Here is a 19,208-nt window from a genome sequence, read left to right on the forward strand (position 1 = left end):
AACATGAATTCTATTTGGGGTGATTTTTATTTCAGATTGAGAAGCTACACAAAGAGAGAACAAATATACATTTCCATGACAGAAGGGAAAAAGAGAGAGCATCCTATTGTGTCACCCTTCTAATGCAGCAAACCATCTCAACCTGAACCACAGGACTGTCTTCTCCCCAGACAGGCAGGGAGAATTTTAACACCGAGGAGAGCCCTACACAGTAAACATCTGTAATATCTACCCCAGGGTCACACCCCCCCAGACACAGCAATATGGTCCTTTTTGCATATCCATCTGTTCTCGGTAGATAATAAAAAGGCTGATACAGAGTCACGTGGATCAAACCCACTGCTTTAGAACAGGAACAGTTACAGAAGTTCACAAGCATCAACACACCCACATGGCACACGTACTCCTTCAATGGAGTGGTTGCTCTACGTGCATTCAGCAGTAGGTTTTATCTGAAGGCAGGTACCTTTGTATCTGTGAATTTGGATTGTACTGGAGCAGATGGCAGTGAATTCCAGAGTTCATCCGTGTGTCACTTTATTAAAGTAATTAATCAAATGGCTTAGCATGTAAAAATACAAGGATCCTCCCTTCTAATTAGAGTGATTTGTGTTCACATAGAAATAAAAGCACGCATATACATATGCACATCAGAGGCAGGACTGCTGACAGAAAACTTAGAGGATAAAAGAAACCCACTTTCCCTGTCTTACAGATCAGGCTTTCACCTCACATCAGCACATCTTGTTCTCCCTCCTGTCTGTAGGGACAACGGAGTCTCTTGCCTTTGGTGCATAGTTTCAATAAAAACCCAAACAAGGCACCTTTAAGGGTAGTAAGGCAGATCGCGTACCTCTGCGGCAGAAGGAGACACCTTGTGTCTTAGTGGTGGTCCTGCTGTCCCTGAATCTAGAGGGCTAATCAAAACCTTCACCCTCCCTAAGTGTGAGTGAGTCAGTCTCAGTTTACCACAAAGAAGAAGCAATTCAGAAAGAGGCACATCTCCCCTTAGCAGAGGTACACACAGTTATTTGTACTGCTACTCACAGTCTCCATCCTGCACAGCACACACTTTGTGCATGACCTTACAGAAGCGTAGCCAGGATAGTAACAGATTTAAGTCTAAATAAGGCTACGTTCTTCAAAGACTGGAATATTCAGGAATGGCAAACATTACCTCTATGTTGGTGCTCAGGGAAGTAACATCAACAGAACATCCATTGTGGGGCAGACCAAGGAGGCAGTAAGGGCTAGGTTGGTCACAAGTTTTTGACTTATTAAGTGCAAAATGTCATTTAGGTATTGCCTTCACATAGGGTTGTTTGTTTTTTTCAGTCCAGCTCCTCCTCCGAAGTTGAATCTTTGTCTTTGTCCCCTCATAACAGGATGGGAGGTATTCTACGTCCTCACATGGAGCTAGAATATCTTTAAGTTTAATCCATGTACTATAGAAGCCTGGTCCTGCTGGGGTCTCAGCAGATTTTAAGGACCGCAGCAGACCCTGCAAGAGGGACACAGAGAAGGAAAACTGATCTGAATATCAGGAAGCCTTGCTTCTGCATCAACACTGACCATCTAGAAAACACATTTGTCTTGTGTGAGGCACTAATTCATGAGAGTACTGTGAGCACATAAAATGCCTCTAGCTGTAGCCGACAAGTTTTAAAAATGTCCCTTTACTGGGCATTTTCAAGGACATTATCTTCTTAAGAGGACCAACTCAAACCACTATGCTGCTGGGGAGGTATCATCCCCATCAGAAGTCCATAGGCCACTGAAAGCTCATGAAATTACATTAATGCACACTAGCAAAGACCCTGGCTTATGTATTTTGTGGCATTCCTTTGGGTTCTTAAAAAGCTGCCATCCATACCAGTTAATACTTGGGGTATTTTTATGGTTAAGCACATTTTTTTCTGTGGGAATGTACAGCAGGGGTTTCAGGCATGTGCAAACAGTTTCTTTAAGAAAAGATTTCCCTTCACATTTTTTTTGTGCGATCTGCAACAGAAATCAAGTTCTACCAACACACCATACACGGTTTAACCTCGGTTACTAAATACATGTCTGCAAAGAAGCTGATTATTTTTCTCGGTGTTGTTATCAGAAGGACCAAGTGAAAGATACCCTAAGGAACATCTAATACTGAATTTCTTGGTCTCTGTGGCTTTAAACCACACCGTTAACTTTGCATTACAACAGGGTTGGCTCAAAATTCATTTCCTCGTGCTGGTTCTTGTTGGTATGCCTTTTTGCCTTGCAAACAGCATCTGTGGCCTTGTGGGAACTTGCAGCCTTGGGGAATACAAGGATAAAAGTCTCGGGTGGGACTTTGAGTCAGAGCAGTTGGCCTGCTGAAATGTTCAGAGCCATCACCTCCTGCTGCCACTAAGATCAGTGGTTAAATCCAAATGAGATTTCACAGGTGATGAGGATGATATGTCTGCTGACACTGAGATAGAATCAGGCCCTTTGATAAGTAACCATACTGTGAACTCTTGAATGAAAAAAAAAGTTTTTCCTAAATCCACCCTAGAGAGATAACCCTACTTCTACGCTTCTTGTCTTTCATCCTCCCTAAAAGATGAATGATCATCCTGCACTATCATGCTATTAATATGATGGTATCAATACTCAAATTATTTATAAACCCTCAGATGTTAACTTTTTTAGGGGGGTGAAGTTTGTTAGCTAACAACAGCCCTTCAGCATTCGAGGTCTGCTCCTAGCCCACCTGATGATTCTTCACTTGATTCAAGAAAGCATCCTTTTCCTTTTTTCTGTGCATACTCACTGCTGAAGCTGTGAAATTAACTTCCTAAGATGGTGCTTCAGATGCAAAGAGAGAAAGCTATGGGAGTCCTATAAAGCTCTTGATCACTTTTTGTCAAAGTACTCGGGGCAAATGTCTCAAAGTACTCAGGGGTAAATGTCTCGATGCATTGCCTAATGTTTGGAAAAAGTTTAAGACCCTTTGCCTTATCCATTTCCTCCCTGAAACAGGAGCAGCAAGTGAACACGGCTTTCATCAACATGCTCACGTAGATAACAACAAGCTCGTCTTTGTCCTCAGAGAATAATGGCTACCATGCATTTATCTGAAGAGAATTTGTCTCAGCTACTGTGTGAGGAGGAATGTGGGTCAATCCCTGATCCAGAGCTGTACTGTCATTTCTCTGTGGTCACGGCGAGCAGCCAGGAGCAGCTTATCAGAGCCCCATGCCGCTCTGCTGCGGCTCTGCTGCTTAGTTGTTGCTCAGTGACAGTGTGCTTCAGAAATATCAGCACTCAGCCTCTGCCTCCCCTTGCAAAGCCTTGCCAGCCGGGGCAGGGACGTGCATCATCTCTAATACATGCTGAACAAATGCCTGCAGTCTTTTCTGATGCCATCCATGTCAAAACACCAAGGAAAAGATGCTTCCTTCAGTGCCACAGCTTCTTTAAACATTTAACTGCCCTATCCTCTGTGATGCTCTGCCTGCAGTCCTCAAGATCTTCCTTCTTTTTCTCCACCTTTTGTCCCATACTGCCACCAAGATGACTTGTCTTGTTAGCTGAAAAGCTCTTCCATTGAAGCTAGACAGAAACTAAGCTGACAAGGCTCTTAATTTAGGCATTGAATCCATGGTGAGGCCTGCTGTTTTACCTAAACATGGGCTTTCATCGCATCCCGGATGGAGATGGAAGGAGGAAGACAAAGCAGAGCAACTCGATCTGACACCAGCTCCCACTCTTCCCATGAGTTAGCCCAGCAAACGGATCTCCTGTCAGACAGTCATTCACATTTTAGCACAATGCAACTCTGACTTCATGATGCATACTTTAATTATTTGATTCCTTTCCGATTTTGGATAAATTTATTATTATCCAAGATTTAGTGCTCTGTATCTTAAGAGTGCTTTACATTATCCTCCACATTGTTGCCTGTGAGAGACTGGTAAGTATCTGTAAAGCTAATTTACAGAAAAGGAAGCACAGGCAGAGAATTTGTGTGACCTGCCTAATTCTGTGCTGTTCCATCAGTCACAGGATCAGTCATTACAAGCATGTCTGGAAGTGACTGTAAGCTACCATGGCCCAGTTAAAATTCGTGAAAATGTGACATTTTTCCTTGGTGAGAGTTTGTCTTTTGACCCCTTGACTTCCTACCTGAAGCAGAATGCTCATGACCTGTGGGAGGGTCAGGGAAAAAATAACTTCCAACAGGATGTTTTCTAGGGATTGAAAAAATGTGAGGTGCTAGCAGAAGATGGGAGTGAAGATTCAGCCCAAAGTCTTGACCGACACTACAGATCTTTGCAGAAAGAAGCAGTGGCTTTGTACCTTAGGCAAGCCTTCAAGGAGGCAACCTCCAACATATGCAGAGCTGAAAGAGGAAGCTCTCCTTTCAACAACGAATAGTCTCAGTTTTCATTATTTCTACTGTAAAATATTAAAGCACACACAAGAGAAGTAATCTAAGAATGGTCACCACTGGATCTTGTTTAACTCTGGCACCGTCCACAGCCAATGCTCAGGGCAGAGTGCAGGAAGAGAGCAAGCACATATGAAAGCTTCCTTCCCCTCACACTATCCTCACAACCTCCCAGTGCCTCCAGCTCAGGGCACTGCCTCTTCAGGTAGTGACAAGGCTGCCCAGCAAAGACAAAGCAGAGGTTGGTTTACCAGCTGATTCTGTACTTGGCTGGCTCCCCATTTCTGTTCTGTCAAAAGGACACAGTCCTGTTCATCGTGACACTTCAGAAAAACCCCTGTTTGGCCCTAGCTTGCAAGATATGTCCCAAGAGAGGTCTAAAGTCCTTTGGAATTACTGAATCTTGTAGTGCAACTACCAACATGCTAGCAGGGACTCAGCTAAAGCTCAATTCCTGGTGATAATGGGTGTTTACTGAAAATATTCTAACAACAGTCAAGTGCTGGCACCCTTCATTGCTCACTACTGCTTGTCAGGCAGTCATGCCATAGCTACGTCTCATAGCACAGAACCTTTCCCAGGATGAGAGACAGATGCTGCTCAGCAAGCACTCTCTGAGCAACTCTTAAAGAGTTACTAAGCCTCACAAATCCTTGTTGAGGTAAGGGCAGGAGCAAGGCAGAATGCAAAACACATTCCCAAGGACCAGCTGAAAACTACATCCATCACACACAGAAAAGCTTAGGGCATTTCAGAAAACGCAGTGAGATGAAGTAGTGACTGATAAAGCATGGAGTGGAAATTCTGTCGCAGAGAAGAAGTAAAAGATGGTCCAAACCAGTCAAAGGCACTTCACTAAAAAAGAGAAGGTAAAAGGGAAAGAATAGGGTCAGAGTGAAAAAAGCATTGGGTATGCCAAAGACTTACAAACACTTCTCTTCCATACTCCTGTATTTTTCTCCTAAAAAGTAATCATGGCACTAGAGGGTTGGGCATCAGCCGTTTATAGCCTGCTTTCCTAAGATGAAGAGGCTTTTCTGATCACAGGGCTGCTGTGTATGTGCACCCTCCCTTTTCTGATCAGTAATACTAGAATTTACTATTTTTTTTCCAGTCCCATTTCACCAGCGCAGCATGAAAGTCTCCGTCATGGTAATAAACGACGTATATAGAAGGAGATGCCTCCAGCACTCCTCTTGAATTGAAAGGATGTGACTGGAGCTCCCCTTGTGAGAAACAGTTCTTAAAAAGGAAAAATACCAGTAGGAATTCACTCTTGGACCCAAGACACAAACCCATCAGAAGCCTAAAAATGGAATGAAAATGAATTGTGGCAGGAAAGGCAATGGCATCCCCCAGGAAGTTGTGAATACCTTAAGGAAAACACGAGAAGGGATGAAAAGGATTTGTACTTTCCAAAAGAAAGACTAAAACCAAACAAGGAAAACAGCATTATCTATATGGAATTTATTTCCTCCTGAAATAAAAAGCAACTGACTAAAGGATTCACTTTTACAGTCAAGTTGGGAGAATTCATACGTCCACTCAAAAGACACTGAAGTACCATACTTGCGACAGATTTGTGGAGTGCCTGGGTAAGAGCAGAGCAGGTGCCACCAGCTGCACCTGCACTGCTGCTGAGCACCTTCTTAGCCAGCTCACAGCCTCTTGGTATGAGGCTGCATGGGGACCTGAAGTAGGAAGCTCCCAGTGTAGCACTGCGGGTCGAGGACTGCATCTAAAGAGCACAGAAAAATGCACGTCCTCCAACGGCCCTTCCATTTTTCTCCCAGAGACCTTACCTGAAGACCTTGACCACTTAAAGCAAGTGGCAAAGTCTTCCATCTCAGTCAGGACTCACACTGTTACAAGGGCAGCTGTTGGAATGTGTCATTTTTTTTTTTTACAGTCCAAGAGAGTGCAATAATAGATCTTTTACATTTGTACCTTAGGAAAAAATAATCTGAAGCCAAGCGGAGAGCCCTAGAAGATATGACAAGGCCATCACAATGAATGGTAACATCACAGAAAAATAAGAAATGTAATTTCTGACACAGATAATAACAAAAAGGACCAAGAAGATATTTGGAAAAGCAGTCATTACCCAGCATTCATGCTTACATGGAAAACTCTGGGATCCCTCTTGCTGCGTGCGAACAACAAAAGAACTGGCAGCTTTCTAAATCTAAAGTAGGGTTTCTGCAAGATTACAAATTTCTGGCAAGATAAAAGGCTGGTCCTAAATACTCAATGTTTCATATAAACCCAATGGCACCTGGAGGAGGAGTATTAAATTTCCTTTGTTCAATTCCAGCTATAGGAATGATTTGGCCTCCTTAAAGCTCACTGCTTTAACAAGCTTTACACAGGACTAGACATTCACCTTGATGCAAAACATGGCAATCCACTAATGGGGACTCAGAGATGCATTCTTCAGCAAAGACATTTAGCTTCTGCATTGCTAGTGGAAAATACTAAGACAACTCTGAGATAATTGGCATTAATTTAATCATTTTCTGGGATCTACTGCCAGAAAGAATGCCCCACAGCCTACATCATGCTGCTTAGAGGAACAGGGTACAGTCAAGCAGCACCACAGGGAAGGAAGATCAATAAAGCAGTGGCTAGGTGTTGTCTGTAAGGAAGCCCAGCCTTCACTCACCCCTAGAGTACTTTCATCTGTTGGCAACATTAGCTCTGGGGGGAAAAATCAAAACTGAGCAACTTCCTATTCTCAAATGTTGCTGTGACACTTCACAGGAATTACCGTTTGGGTGCTGCCTGGTCTCATGTCTTCAGCTGAGCTGAATGTGTCATGGTGAGTGAGAGCATCAAAGGAGCTAAATGTCTGATGGGAGATAGAAATGCATCTACAGAACCCAGCCTGCAGGGAACAGTTTTGATTTCCAGTTCTCCTGAAGTATCCATATACTGTTTTAAAATCAAAATATTTGCAGTTCTGGTGCATTCACATTTTTCCATGAAACATTTAGACTTGTTAAAAAAAGGGGGGGGGGGGGGTAGAGAACCATTTTTTCAAACCTCAAACATTTTTCAAAACGCTTCTTATTTGTTGACTTTCATTGTCAGCTACAAAGCACAGTTTTGGTTTCCTGAGTTGAAAGGAATTGGGATGATTCTAACGGGAGGAAATGCAAAGTTTCAGCAGGTCTTGATCTGCCAAAAATGAAATAATAAATATTGGCCAAAGGATGTCCCTAGAGAATTGTATTTGTCTTCTTCCATTTTTAAATTGAGCCAATGATTGATCCGATTTTGTGGACATGGCTATAAATAAGCCGGTTAAAAACAAACTTCACCTGTAGTTTCACAGTGGGCTGACTAATCCTTTCTTACTTTGTTTGCATAGTGCTGCAGCACACAATTAAACAGCCAGTCATGACGCACTCACTGTGTTCTCCCTCAGAGGTGGCCACATCTCATTCTGAGCGTCTTTTTGCAAAATTCATTGTGTCCCTTTACCAGGAAAGATGCTTTGCAAATGAAGGCTGCTGCTGCTATAAAATTGGAGCTGCCTCTTCCTAGTGCCGTGAACATAAACATCAGCAACTGGATATCTTTCCAAGATAGCTTCCTCTGAAGCAAGAGAGGAGAAAGAAAAGGGGAGACTTATCATTATTGTACATCAAAGCTAAGTGTAAATATATATTACTGAGTTAACAGTGTGGAGGACTGACCACATGCACTCATCTCGCTAAAGCAGCCAAAGGAAAGTGTCACAAGTCCAGGCAAATCTTGGCGTATGCACAGCTATCATTTTGTAACTACTTGCTGTCCAAAATGCCAAGAGAAATCAACAGGACTTTTGCAATGTTTGCCGGACTTTGATCAGGTTTGGGGTGCAAAATCAGGAAGTTTGTGGTAAAGGAAAAAAGGTGGAGTCAGAATCCAGAAGCATCTGGATCAGCTTCAAGCAAAGTTTACCATCTGCCATTAAGCATTACCCCAGCCCAGCACCACCCAGGAGTAAATGTAAGCTGCTGCTGGAAGTACATTTGTAGCAGGACCAAACTCCTAGCAGGATCAGGTATACAACTGTCCTAACGCCCAGAGATCACTGAACGTTTGTAACAGGACCAAATTCCCAACAGGAAAAGGGATACAACTGTCCCAACATTCAGAGATCACTGAATATTTGTAACAGGACCAAATTCCTAGCAGGAACAGGTATGCAACTGTTCCAGAGATCACTGAGGTTAGAAACTCACCTCCTTTCTTCCCCTTTCAAGCCAACAATCAGACCTGCCTGTCGTCAGTTCCCACATGTGTTCAGATTTTTTTCTCCCCTGTTCAATTTTGCCGGAAAAGGGATATGGCTTAATTTGTTTGGACTGACCCATTAAACAAACATGAGCAGGACATGGAGTGCTAGCAAAGGTGCATGTGTGTATTCATGAAGGGAACTGACTTCTTGCTTTCTTGATGTCACAGGCAAGCCTCTTTTAGACATATTTATGCTGGAACAGACTCCACATTTTTTAAGCCCCAGAGGGATTACTTTAACAAAATTTGTGCTTCCTCTGGACTTTTTTCTCAACAACTTGCTAAGAGGGGAGGAGAAAACCAGTTCCTGATCTGCTCTAAGATATCCTTCGTTTGGTTCCAAAGCTTGGGATTTACTCACCAAAAGGCAAGAAAGCTGCTACGAGCTGCAATGCAGCGGGGGAATGGAACAAGGTTTGGACCCCTGTGATTAATTCAGATATGACACTTAAAAAAAAAAAAACCAACTACTTTCCAGGTTCTATTTGATGTTTTCAAGTGACTGGAGAACAGGAGAGGAAGCGGAGTGGGAGAAAAATGTTGCTTCATATTGTGTGTATAATTGACAGTAACTGTTTCCAGGCAAGAAACTAAATTAAAGCAACATTCTCACCCACTCTGGAGTTTCTAAACTGTATCTCCATTTGAACAGCAGCACAATAAGCTTACTAATTTCTCCCTACGATAAGCATTTACTGGGATTTGTCTACTTCCCCACCTCCAACTCATAAGGGCCTTTACTAACAGATCTCTTGTAAAAACAGAAGTCTCAAATGGCATTGCTTTCCCCTACATGTATATGTGTGTGTACATGCAACACATATATACATGTATACATGGGAATTATCAAAACACTATCATAAAGCCAGCGTTCTTTCTCGCTGCCCCTTCTCTTCCCAACCCACCTCCCTCCCCTTCCTGTGGTCAGCAAATTTGAAAACAGACTGGAACTTAAAACTTTCAAGAGCCATCCAGCCCTTGTTAGCACTGCAAACGTCTAGGTGCGTTAACAAGTCCCCGGTCCACTTCTAGGACGCGTGTTAACAAACGGCCTCTAGTTCACAATACTGATTCCTTGGATTCAGGGTCTGCTGTACTGGTTGCGTTGGAGACTTGGTTTTTGTGGGTTACCAAAGGCGACGTCTCCTCTTCAGACTTGCTGTTAGCAACTGCTTCTACGCTGACTTCTTTTAGCTCCTGCTCTTTATCTTTCTTGTCTTTTTCATTCAGGTAATTGAGGATACCTGCTCCTAGGGCGTCCCCTTCCACATTCACAACTGTGGTGGTTCGGTCCCTGGTTAAGATTAAAAACAAGAAAACAAAGCAGTGGCCTTTTAGTTTAAGAGAGTTACAACACCGTAAGGAGAGCCAAATTCACCTCCCCAGATCCACTAACATTAATGGAGCTACAGATGGAAGATGTTGTTACTGAAGGTATTTTCCACAGAAATATTATCACCATTTCAGAACTAAAAATGTGCACCAGAGAGAGTTCAAGGCAGGCCCAACTGTTACTATCAATTAGTTCTGGTCTCTCAGCAGGTCACAGCAACGCTACTGCTGTTTCTCAGAGGTCCTTCTTTTTCCAGACCACCCCCCTCCCCTTCCCCAGGCCAGCAGATTTCCAGTGCAAGTTCAGAGCAGGAACTTGATTTAGGCTTATTCAGAAAGTGATTCAGAGCACTCAATTCTCTGTTTTTAACCATAGAAAAACTAGTATCTTAGCCCAAACATGTACATAAGGCGTCCTTCCAAAAGCAAGCAGAATGACTGGGTTCTCTAGATTTCTTGTTAGCAGCACCCATCCTAACCATCAGTCCTACAGCACAAAACCACTATGTCTCAGGGTCAAACAGAAGATGTTTATGGCTCAAAGAAAACAATTTCTCCAGTGCCTTCTGAGATTTCCGTTAGTAATTCTGCAGCATTACTTCAGCATGTGCTTAACTTGTAACTGTGGTCTTCTTTGGCAATTAAACAGCTGGCATTAAAATGAGATACAGGGCTCTTCTGTCCCTCCTCCCTGCTTTTGTTACCACAAGGCTGAATTCCTCAACTGGAACAACAGTGTTGACCACAGAGGGGTACTACATATTTTGAAACAAAAGCAGCCAGCGTGACACAGGCTAAGGGTAGCCCAGTGAGAAAGGAACAGCAAGTTTTACACTCGTGCCTCCAGGCACTTCCGAGTACAGCTTGTGGAAAGCACAGCTACCACTGTAATCCCTCAGGAGATGAGACATGAAGGGCTAGCCAGTGCTTTGCCTGCCTCTCCTGTCCTTTGGAGGTGGCTGATCCCCAGGTGGTGACAGCAAGAAAGAGTTCAGTAGCCCTAACAAAAATGTAGGAGCAAGATCAAGCTCCATAGATGTGTGTTAGTGTGTGAAAGGAAGGAGGCAATACAGCTGCCTTCTTTCGCAGCCTTGGCAACTCAAGACCGTCCTAAGACATCCTAATTTCCACATCTTCTGTGGAAGCAGGACATCTGTATAGAGAGGCTGGTGTTTCCAAACAGCAATGTGGAAAGACTATGTACATCTAAACCACGAACTGCCCCCAAACCTGTTAAGTGGAAAAAATCCTAGCAGTATCCAGATTGCTTTACCTTTACTGGCCAGTGGTTCAGCACTAACCAACTTCAACCAGCTGTCTTGAGAGCAGTTTGTGCTTTTAAATTATCGCATTGGGCTTATTGCACTAGTATTTAAAGTGCAGGCATGCTGTAAAAGTGCTCAGAGAAGCCCTTGCAGTTTGATTTTTTCTAGTATTCTAAGAACTCTTGATTTTCTAGTCCTTCTAAGGACTGCGGACAGACGAGCTTGTTTGAGAAGAAAAGCTGGGAGACCCTTTTCCAAGAGCTCATTTAAGCAATAAGAAAACATCTGCATGTGGCATTTACTCTTACCGTGTGGCTTGTGGATGGGTCCCCAATACTTAAAGCAAATTTACTAGGCTTTCCTTAATCTAATTTAGGTGGGACAAAAGATAAATGAAGGCTTTAATGAGGACATAACTACATGAGTGGTGAGATAAGCTCTTCCCAACAGAGCTGGGCAAGGAGAGAATCTCTCATGTTTCAAGGAGGGAAACTGCTCTTGGAAAGGAGAGAAGGAGCTGAGCAAAGGTTTGACCTCTTAGGTCTTTCCCAGAAGATGGAAGGAAAAGGTGATAATACTGTATACTAAACTTGTGATTCCCAGCAGCATGTTCCAGCTGTGACACTGCCCACATTTGTGATGAATGCTGCAAGGCCTCTGTGTGCCTGCCCTGCCAATGGACAGCAGCTCTCTGTGATGCCTGTGTTGGTGTTTTGATCAGTCTTGCTTTTATAGTTCAAACAATAGCTGGCAACAGCTTCTGATGAAGACTGCTGCACGCATATGGCTGGGAAAGCTTTCCACCACTGTTCAGATTCAATTTCCTTTTTCCTCCTTCCCTTCCAGTGTCCAACTAATTTCCAGCAGTGTCAATACCTTCTCGAACAAACTTAACAATTCTTCTGGAGGGAACTGAAACCAGGAAGAAATATGTTTCATTAAAGGCTCAGTAAAAAAACAGAAGAGGGATTGTAACATTCTAACTGCTTTAACTGAGCAGGGACTGCCTTTTCCATCATTCTCCATCACCTGTCATGAATTCCCTGTCCTGTAGAAAGCTACATCTTGTCAAGTTTTATTTTATACTACTCTACTTTGACTACCCTGAGCCGTATTTCCAGCTGAAAACGCTACATGTCATGCAACAGCACGTACACGTGGCCTAAAGTACTTACACAATCCAGTCCACTGCTAGTATCAAGGAGAGATCGTTGGTCGGAAGTCCAATGGCCTCCAAGATAATAGCAATGGTGAGGACTCCTCCGGCTGGGACCCCGGCTGCACCCACGCTGGACGCAGTTGCTGTCACACTGCAAACCAATTTGTGTTTCTGGTTAGCATTACAGCACACATTTCCCCGCTACGGCAACTGTAAACAAAGTCTACAGCAAGGACACGCAGATCATTTGCTTCCCAGGCAAACCCCTTCCTGCTTGTTGGTGCGTAGTAATGGGGATAGAGTACAGTTGCTCAGCAGGCATCTGCAGCAGCTACCAAGGTAATGGCTCTGTTTTTAATACTATCATTGCCTTTTATTGGGGGAAAAAAAAAACCTGAACTATTTCCCACTACCTTACTACTATGTCCATTTCCAAGTCACATATTGGTTCAAAGATGCTGAATACATTTTATCTTCTGGCCCCAAATGCAAAAAGGTAAACTGTGCCGTGCACTGAAAAGGGTACAGAGGAAGCTAGCTCCACAACAGGGAGCAGCACTGTCGAGCTAGGGCTATGCCGAAGCTAATTAGCTCTGACCAAGACTTCAAAACCCAGCCTGAGTGCTGTGCAGGACTAATGTGCTTTAAGACCTCATCTCAAAAGTCCGAGTATGCTGTTCATAGACACATGCTAATGGCGCTATCCCTTCTCTGTGTTTCGCTTGCATCCAAACAGACCTGAAAGCAGTGCATGTGCTAATGGACATGGATCGTGCACCTTTTTATTTGCAGATGCCTACAACTGTATTTTCCTTGGGCTGTTATTGGGTAGTCCTCAGGCCTGTGTTAACGCCTGATTCACTGTGAGTACCTGAAAGGCTAATTTCGCCATCTGCAAAGAAAATAATGCCCCAGCCCTGTCTTAAATAGACAAACAATATACTGAGAAATGCAATAAGGAAGGAAATAAAACCTGGCCAGGAAGGGTAAAAAATGTAAGGTCCTAAGAGGTATCTGGTGGATACAGCTTATGGATTCTTGGCACAGTGAGGTGGGGCTAGAACTCCTAGGATACTCACTTCAGGGATTTTGGGGAGCGAATTAAAGAGATTGACACTTCACAGGGTATGGGACCTGGGAGGATGTTCCAGGCATGGAGAGGACAGAGTCCCAGACAAGGAGGCAGGACTGAGGTGGTGGAGGAGATAATGGGGAAAAGCATAACAATCAGAAGGGGGATGATCATTGTCTGACCTGGGAAACCAGTGATGCGGTGTTTGGAAGGGCAGAGGTAAACAAGAACAGAGTCTTCAGTATGACATTGATACAAAAGGAACTGAGAAGCTGGCAGGAGGGTTTTCTAGGACATTCAGAGGGTAAATATGGGGTAGCTTTCTGCTTAGTGCAGCATGCCACAGTTATTCAGCTTAACGGCAAGTGGGGTTAGGGGAGATCCTTAAAGAAGGAGACGGATTTGATACAGAGAACAGCTTTAAACAGCTCAAAGTCTGTTTCATAATTCAGTTACTCCTCCCAGGTCCCACCTTTTATTAAATAGAGATTCTAGCCTGTCTTCTAAAGCTTGAAAGACTCTGTTCTTTAATGACCCTATAATTATGTTTCATAGCAGTTTGCTAGCTTGAAGTCAGAGATGTGGAATGCAAACTGCTAGCTATTAACAGGGAGACCACAGGCTTTAATGTGTCTGGGGGCCAGAAGGATGTGGTTACAATAGCAAGCAACTTACAGAATAGTGAAGATTTGCCCAGCGTTGAGGTCAACATTGTTCAGCTGAGCAATGAACACGGCTGCCATGCACTGAAAAATAGCAGCTCCATCCATGTTCACAGTTGCACCGATAGGAAGGATAAACCTGCTGATCCTGTGGTCGACTCCATTGTTTTCCTCGATACACTTAATCATTGATGGGAGAGTGGCTGAACTAGAAATATAGAATAGGAAAAAAAAATCAAACACAAAGCATCAGGGTGCACTGAATGTAAAGGCCAGCTGCCTCATGACTGTCATGTTTCTAACATGCTGCAGAACAGGCTGTCAAGAAGATGATGCCATTTTGTAGTCCCTCTCTGTCATGACAGCAGTGTCCCTCCTTGTTGGTCTTGAGCCACAATATTTAATAATCTGCTTCCATCCAGAAATAGCTGGTAAGGACTCGAACCTCCAAGTCGCAAGAACTCACAACCTAACTCGGTATGAGGCATAATAGTGCTGTGGAATGATAAGGTCTCAAAACCTGCTGTACTATTACTTTCTCAAATGAACGGGCAAATCAAAAAACACTGCTGGACTTACTTCTTGCATTATAAATTGTAAGGTTTCATTCATAAACTCCCTCCTACTTCATGTTTAACTGGGCTCCTGTGACAGTCATGCATCTACTCCTTTTGGAGATGACCTGAAATGATTTTATTTAGTTATGATCTTTGATCAGGAGCTTGCCCCTTGGGAAAAGTGTAAATGACATGCTCAATAATTTCGCAGTCTTTGGTTACGACAAATAAAAGCTGTTCATGCCAGAGCTTTGACATCAAGAATGCTAAGTCACTTTACACTAGCTAATAAATTTGCTTTACCCCTGCAAAATCAGTCTACAGTTGTTCTAGATCCTGCTGAACTTGGATAACTAAATATCATGGGACAAAGTCCCTCACTACTGATGCTCACTTTACTTAAAATTGAAAGGACAGCTGGCAAGATCTTTTTAAGGCAAATACTTTCACCTTTTCCCCACAGAATTTTCAATTCAGCATAATGCTACATTCCCAGTATCTTGAGGAATTGTTTTCAACAGCTAATTATCAGTATTTTCTGTGTGATGGGCTGCTGACAACAGTGTGACTCCCCATGCTCAGTAGCCTCTTTTTGCAATCTCAGGAATAGTATTTTCACCTAAAACTCAACACAATTTGGTGTTAGGATATAACCAGCTTGCAGTCACTAATACAACTGGTCTATAGTCCCAGAAGAAGCACAGAAACCCACCTAGAGCAAGTGGCAAAGGCAGTGGCAAACGGTGTGATGAGTCCTAAGAGAAAACGGTACGGATTTTGACGTGTGGATGCAAAATAAATGAGCGGCAGAATGATTCCTCCATGGATGAAGTGGCCCAGAATAGAGGCGAAGATGTATTTTCCCAGGCTGGTCACCAGAAGCACAATATCTTCCATTTCCACAATCTTGCTCCCAACGAGGAACATAATGCCAATAGGTACATACCTGTGTGAAGAAATATGGCCTGTCATTAAGTACAATAAAATAAAACACCTTTAAAAACATGCTTTTTTCCCCTCTAGAGATAACATTCTTCTAAGAATATGCTGCTCCTACTGAAGACAAACACCATACCCCACCACATGCTCAGGTTACTCAAATTTGGAAGGCCTCTTTTACACACTTGCTTGGTGGAAGGCAAACAGTCAAACTGGAAAAGCTCTGTGCACCTAGACACTCAGAGAAGTATCCAGGAAAATGCAGAAAGGAAGCCTAGCAAGAAGTAGAAACACTGGCTGAAGCTGAAGACACCGATGTGATGTTTTAGCGCATCAGGGAGGAAGGCAGGCAAAGACCCTAAGCTAAGGTCTCTACTGAAGGGAAGGTAGATGTTCAAAAAGGAGCAGTATCATGTCAATGGAGTGGAGAAAAAATTGGAAGAGTGAGGTGAATTTAGGTCATTAAAATGGTGGACACACTGGGTGCCAACACGTTCAGTGTAGGAAAGAAGCAGCTATGCCCATACCAGTGACCCATACTGCAGAGCTCAGCTAAAAGCTGCTGATGCACTTGCCAAAGAAAGCAATTAACTCTGCTATTTGCCTACCAAAGAAAGACTAAGTCAAACGACCAGGCTTCCAGAGCCTCCCTCAAGCCAGCAGCCACGTATGTACATTCCCACCTCTCCTATCTAGAAATGTCTTCGGACGTCAGCGTTTGTTTGAAGTTTCCTTTGTCAGAAAGGCTTGGAACTGTTCCAGGGGAAGGGCCACATGTGGGACACAGCCACACCTCTGCCCATAATAGTGCAGCTGAGAACAGCCCTGAAAAGACAGAACTGCTCTTACATCTGCAGCACAACAGCTACTAAGCGAACTTTTGGAATCACTTCAGACCCAGCCTCATTTCCTCCAAAGCTGTATTTGGCAAGCCTGTGTCTGAGTACCTCTACCTATTACTGTATCTGAGATTAAAAAAAGACTAAAAGGTCACACAGCTCTCCGAAACGCTGCCCCAGACACACATGACTGCAAAAGATATGCATGCACATCTCAGGAATAAAGGAAGTTTTTATCCCACTCTTGCCTGCAACCCAGTGCTTGTGTTCAGTGAGGCTGACCAGTGGAGTCAGCACAGACTTCAAAAGGTTTGGAAACATGTGCAAGCCTTAAGGCTGCCGAGATCAGCCGCTTCTTCCTCGTCTGCTGAGGGAGACCTCAGCAGTTGAGCAGCTCCTCTGTTCGGCACCTCCTTATGTCCCAGGTCAATGTGAGCATCCTTTCTCTGGCCTCTACTGGCCAAATCTCTGGAGGGGCGTGTTGAACCTTCCCCACCTAGCCTTTGCCAGATCAGCCAGGTCTATCTGAGCCCCAGTCCTGCAAGAGCTCTGCAAACACAAACGCTGGACTTGGAACTGAGGCTGGATCCCTCCCTTTGAGGATGGAGGCTGGAGAGGAAGGAGCTGGGAGTTGAGACTAAAGTGCTACTAAATACAAGGGAGGCTGATGAATGGGACTGTAAAAGAGCCTTTTCTCTTGGTAACATGATTTGACTCATTCCACAGCGTCCTCTGGGAAGCACATGCAGCTCAATGTATTTTGGACAAATACCGGGATGACACAAGAGCCTTAAGGAAGGAAAGAGAAGTAAGGACTGTGGTGCAATACAATGTTACGAGTCAGCTGTGGTCCCAATAATCCCAAAGTAAAGGATTACATAACATCTGATTAGCTTGAAGTGTTAGCACTGTAATCAGCTGAATACAAGAACTGCCTCTTATCAGTATTCAGTGTCCAAAGAATTACACTCAGGAGCAAAAGACTTAAGCTGCATTCAAACTTCAAATTTTTCAATCCCTTAGGACAGCAACTAACAGAGAGATCTGCCTGTGTAAATTCAGGTCTTTTCTTAAAACCTTTCTGCTTCTTAGAGGGAGAAAAATAGTAGGAATCAAAAAATGCAGGAAGAGGGGAGAAAACACACCTTTGCTGAGGTAACCTTATAGCTTTTCCAGCATAACTTTAGAAAGGGAGTGAGAAATACCCTACTGTTAATTTGTTAGCTCACTGTCCTTATGAATATTTTTATTTTTGTATGTGAGGTATTATTAGCACCATTGGTTTCACAGGAGGAACTTAGACCCTCCCAGCTGCACAAGAGCAACCATGATACTGCTCTGAGGCCTAGATTCACACTGCCTGACAGACAAAACCTGGTCAGGAGGCTGCTCCAGAGCTTAGGTGGCCTGAACCTATTGATTTCTCTCTGGACAGAAAGTTCAGTGTACTCTTGTTCCTAACATACAGGCTTCTGCTGGGTGCCAAAAGCTTTGTGAGATCTGTCAGAGCAACATCCACAACATAAATGTATCTGGACTTCACGAAATTGAGTGAAGTAATGGATTTGCTCATTAAGAGGCAGGAGACAAACAATCAAACCTTAGGAAACACCTATTCTTTGGCATGGGATTGCAAGAAGCATCCTTGGAGAAACACAAACAAGAAACAAACTCTCTGCTAGTTACACTGGTTCCTGCTTCACCCAGGAAAACGAACAAAATCTTAGAATATGAACAGAGATTTAAAGATCCACTATTATCTGCTGATAAAAATAACGGACACTCAATAGCCAGCACTACTGTTTCAGTAGGATGGAGACCATTCCCCTGGAGACTATTTCCCCCTTCTGTGGAAAGGGACGTAGGTTCTGTCACCCTGTGATCCAAGTGGACACACGGCGCTCTGTATTCTTGCACTCAGCAAGGCTCCTCTCAAACCACGTAACAGTGAGCGGGGCTATCTTTTGACCTCCTTGGGTATCTTTCAGGTCAGTACAAGAAACCATCTGACCATCAGAAAAGCCGAGGCATGAAGCTACAAGTATGATTTTGGCACCGCATTTTGCACATTTGCAGGTGCACTCCAAGAACAAACAACCCTGGCTTTTACGTGGCCACGTTCCTCACTTGCTCACACCTCATTTATTCAATCAAAACCGTTGCCTTTAGGCACATGATGGCAGCTAGCCATGGGCTTATTTTGTTTTGAAATAGAGTGTTGTCCTTCCTCTAATTGAAATGGAGTTCTGGAGAGGACTTTTAAGCAGCTATCTATCTCATACCTTAGCTATGCACAACAGGTTGAAGGCAAGAAGAAAATACACTACAGAGTAACATCATGACATTTGCTTTTGCTGTGGTGAAGGATCTGGTGTGAAAAGGCTGGAGAGATGGATAGATGGTGGGATTCCTGAACGATCTAGATTCCATAACGATCTAGTGCAGATGTACCTGCAGCCACACACTTACCACATAATCCAGGTGACCAAGACCATAGTTGCCTCATTGAATGAATTAAAGAAGCGAATGAGATCTTCTCCTTCCCGGCCAAGCTTTTTCAGTGCCACTCCTAAAACCAGAGCAAACAGCACAAGGCCCAGGATATTCATCCCTTCAATCTCATTACCAACAGGGATCTGTAGAGGTAAAATAAGGAGACTTGTTAGATGTGAGACTGATGCAAAA

At 43.6% G+C, this 19,208-nt stretch overlaps 1 protein-coding gene across 1 annotated transcript in view; it reads right to left on the reverse strand.

Annotated features, from left to right (window-relative positions):
- Positions 1-8: 8 nt before the first annotated feature.
- Positions 9-19,208, reverse strand: part of SLC1A4 (solute carrier family 1 member 4) — a 34,902-nt gene continuing 15,702 nt past the window's right edge. The window contains exons 4-8 of the mRNA XM_083832041.1: positions 18,993-19,159; positions 15,458-15,691; positions 14,202-14,396; positions 12,471-12,605; positions 9-9,992 (exon numbers count right to left, since the gene is read on the reverse strand). Of these exons, the coding sequence (XP_083688167.1) occupies positions 9,758-9,992; positions 12,471-12,605; positions 14,202-14,396; positions 15,458-15,691; positions 18,993-19,159 (966 nt within the window). The 3' untranslated portion in view covers positions 9-9,757. The remainder of the gene's footprint in view (positions 9,993-12,470; positions 12,606-14,201; positions 14,397-15,457; positions 15,692-18,992; positions 19,160-19,208) is intronic.

This window comes from Anser anser (genome assembly GCF_964211835.1).
Source record: "Anser anser genome assembly, chromosome: 3".
Classification (NCBI taxonomy): Eukaryota; Metazoa; Chordata; class Aves; order Anseriformes; family Anatidae; genus Anser; species Anser anser.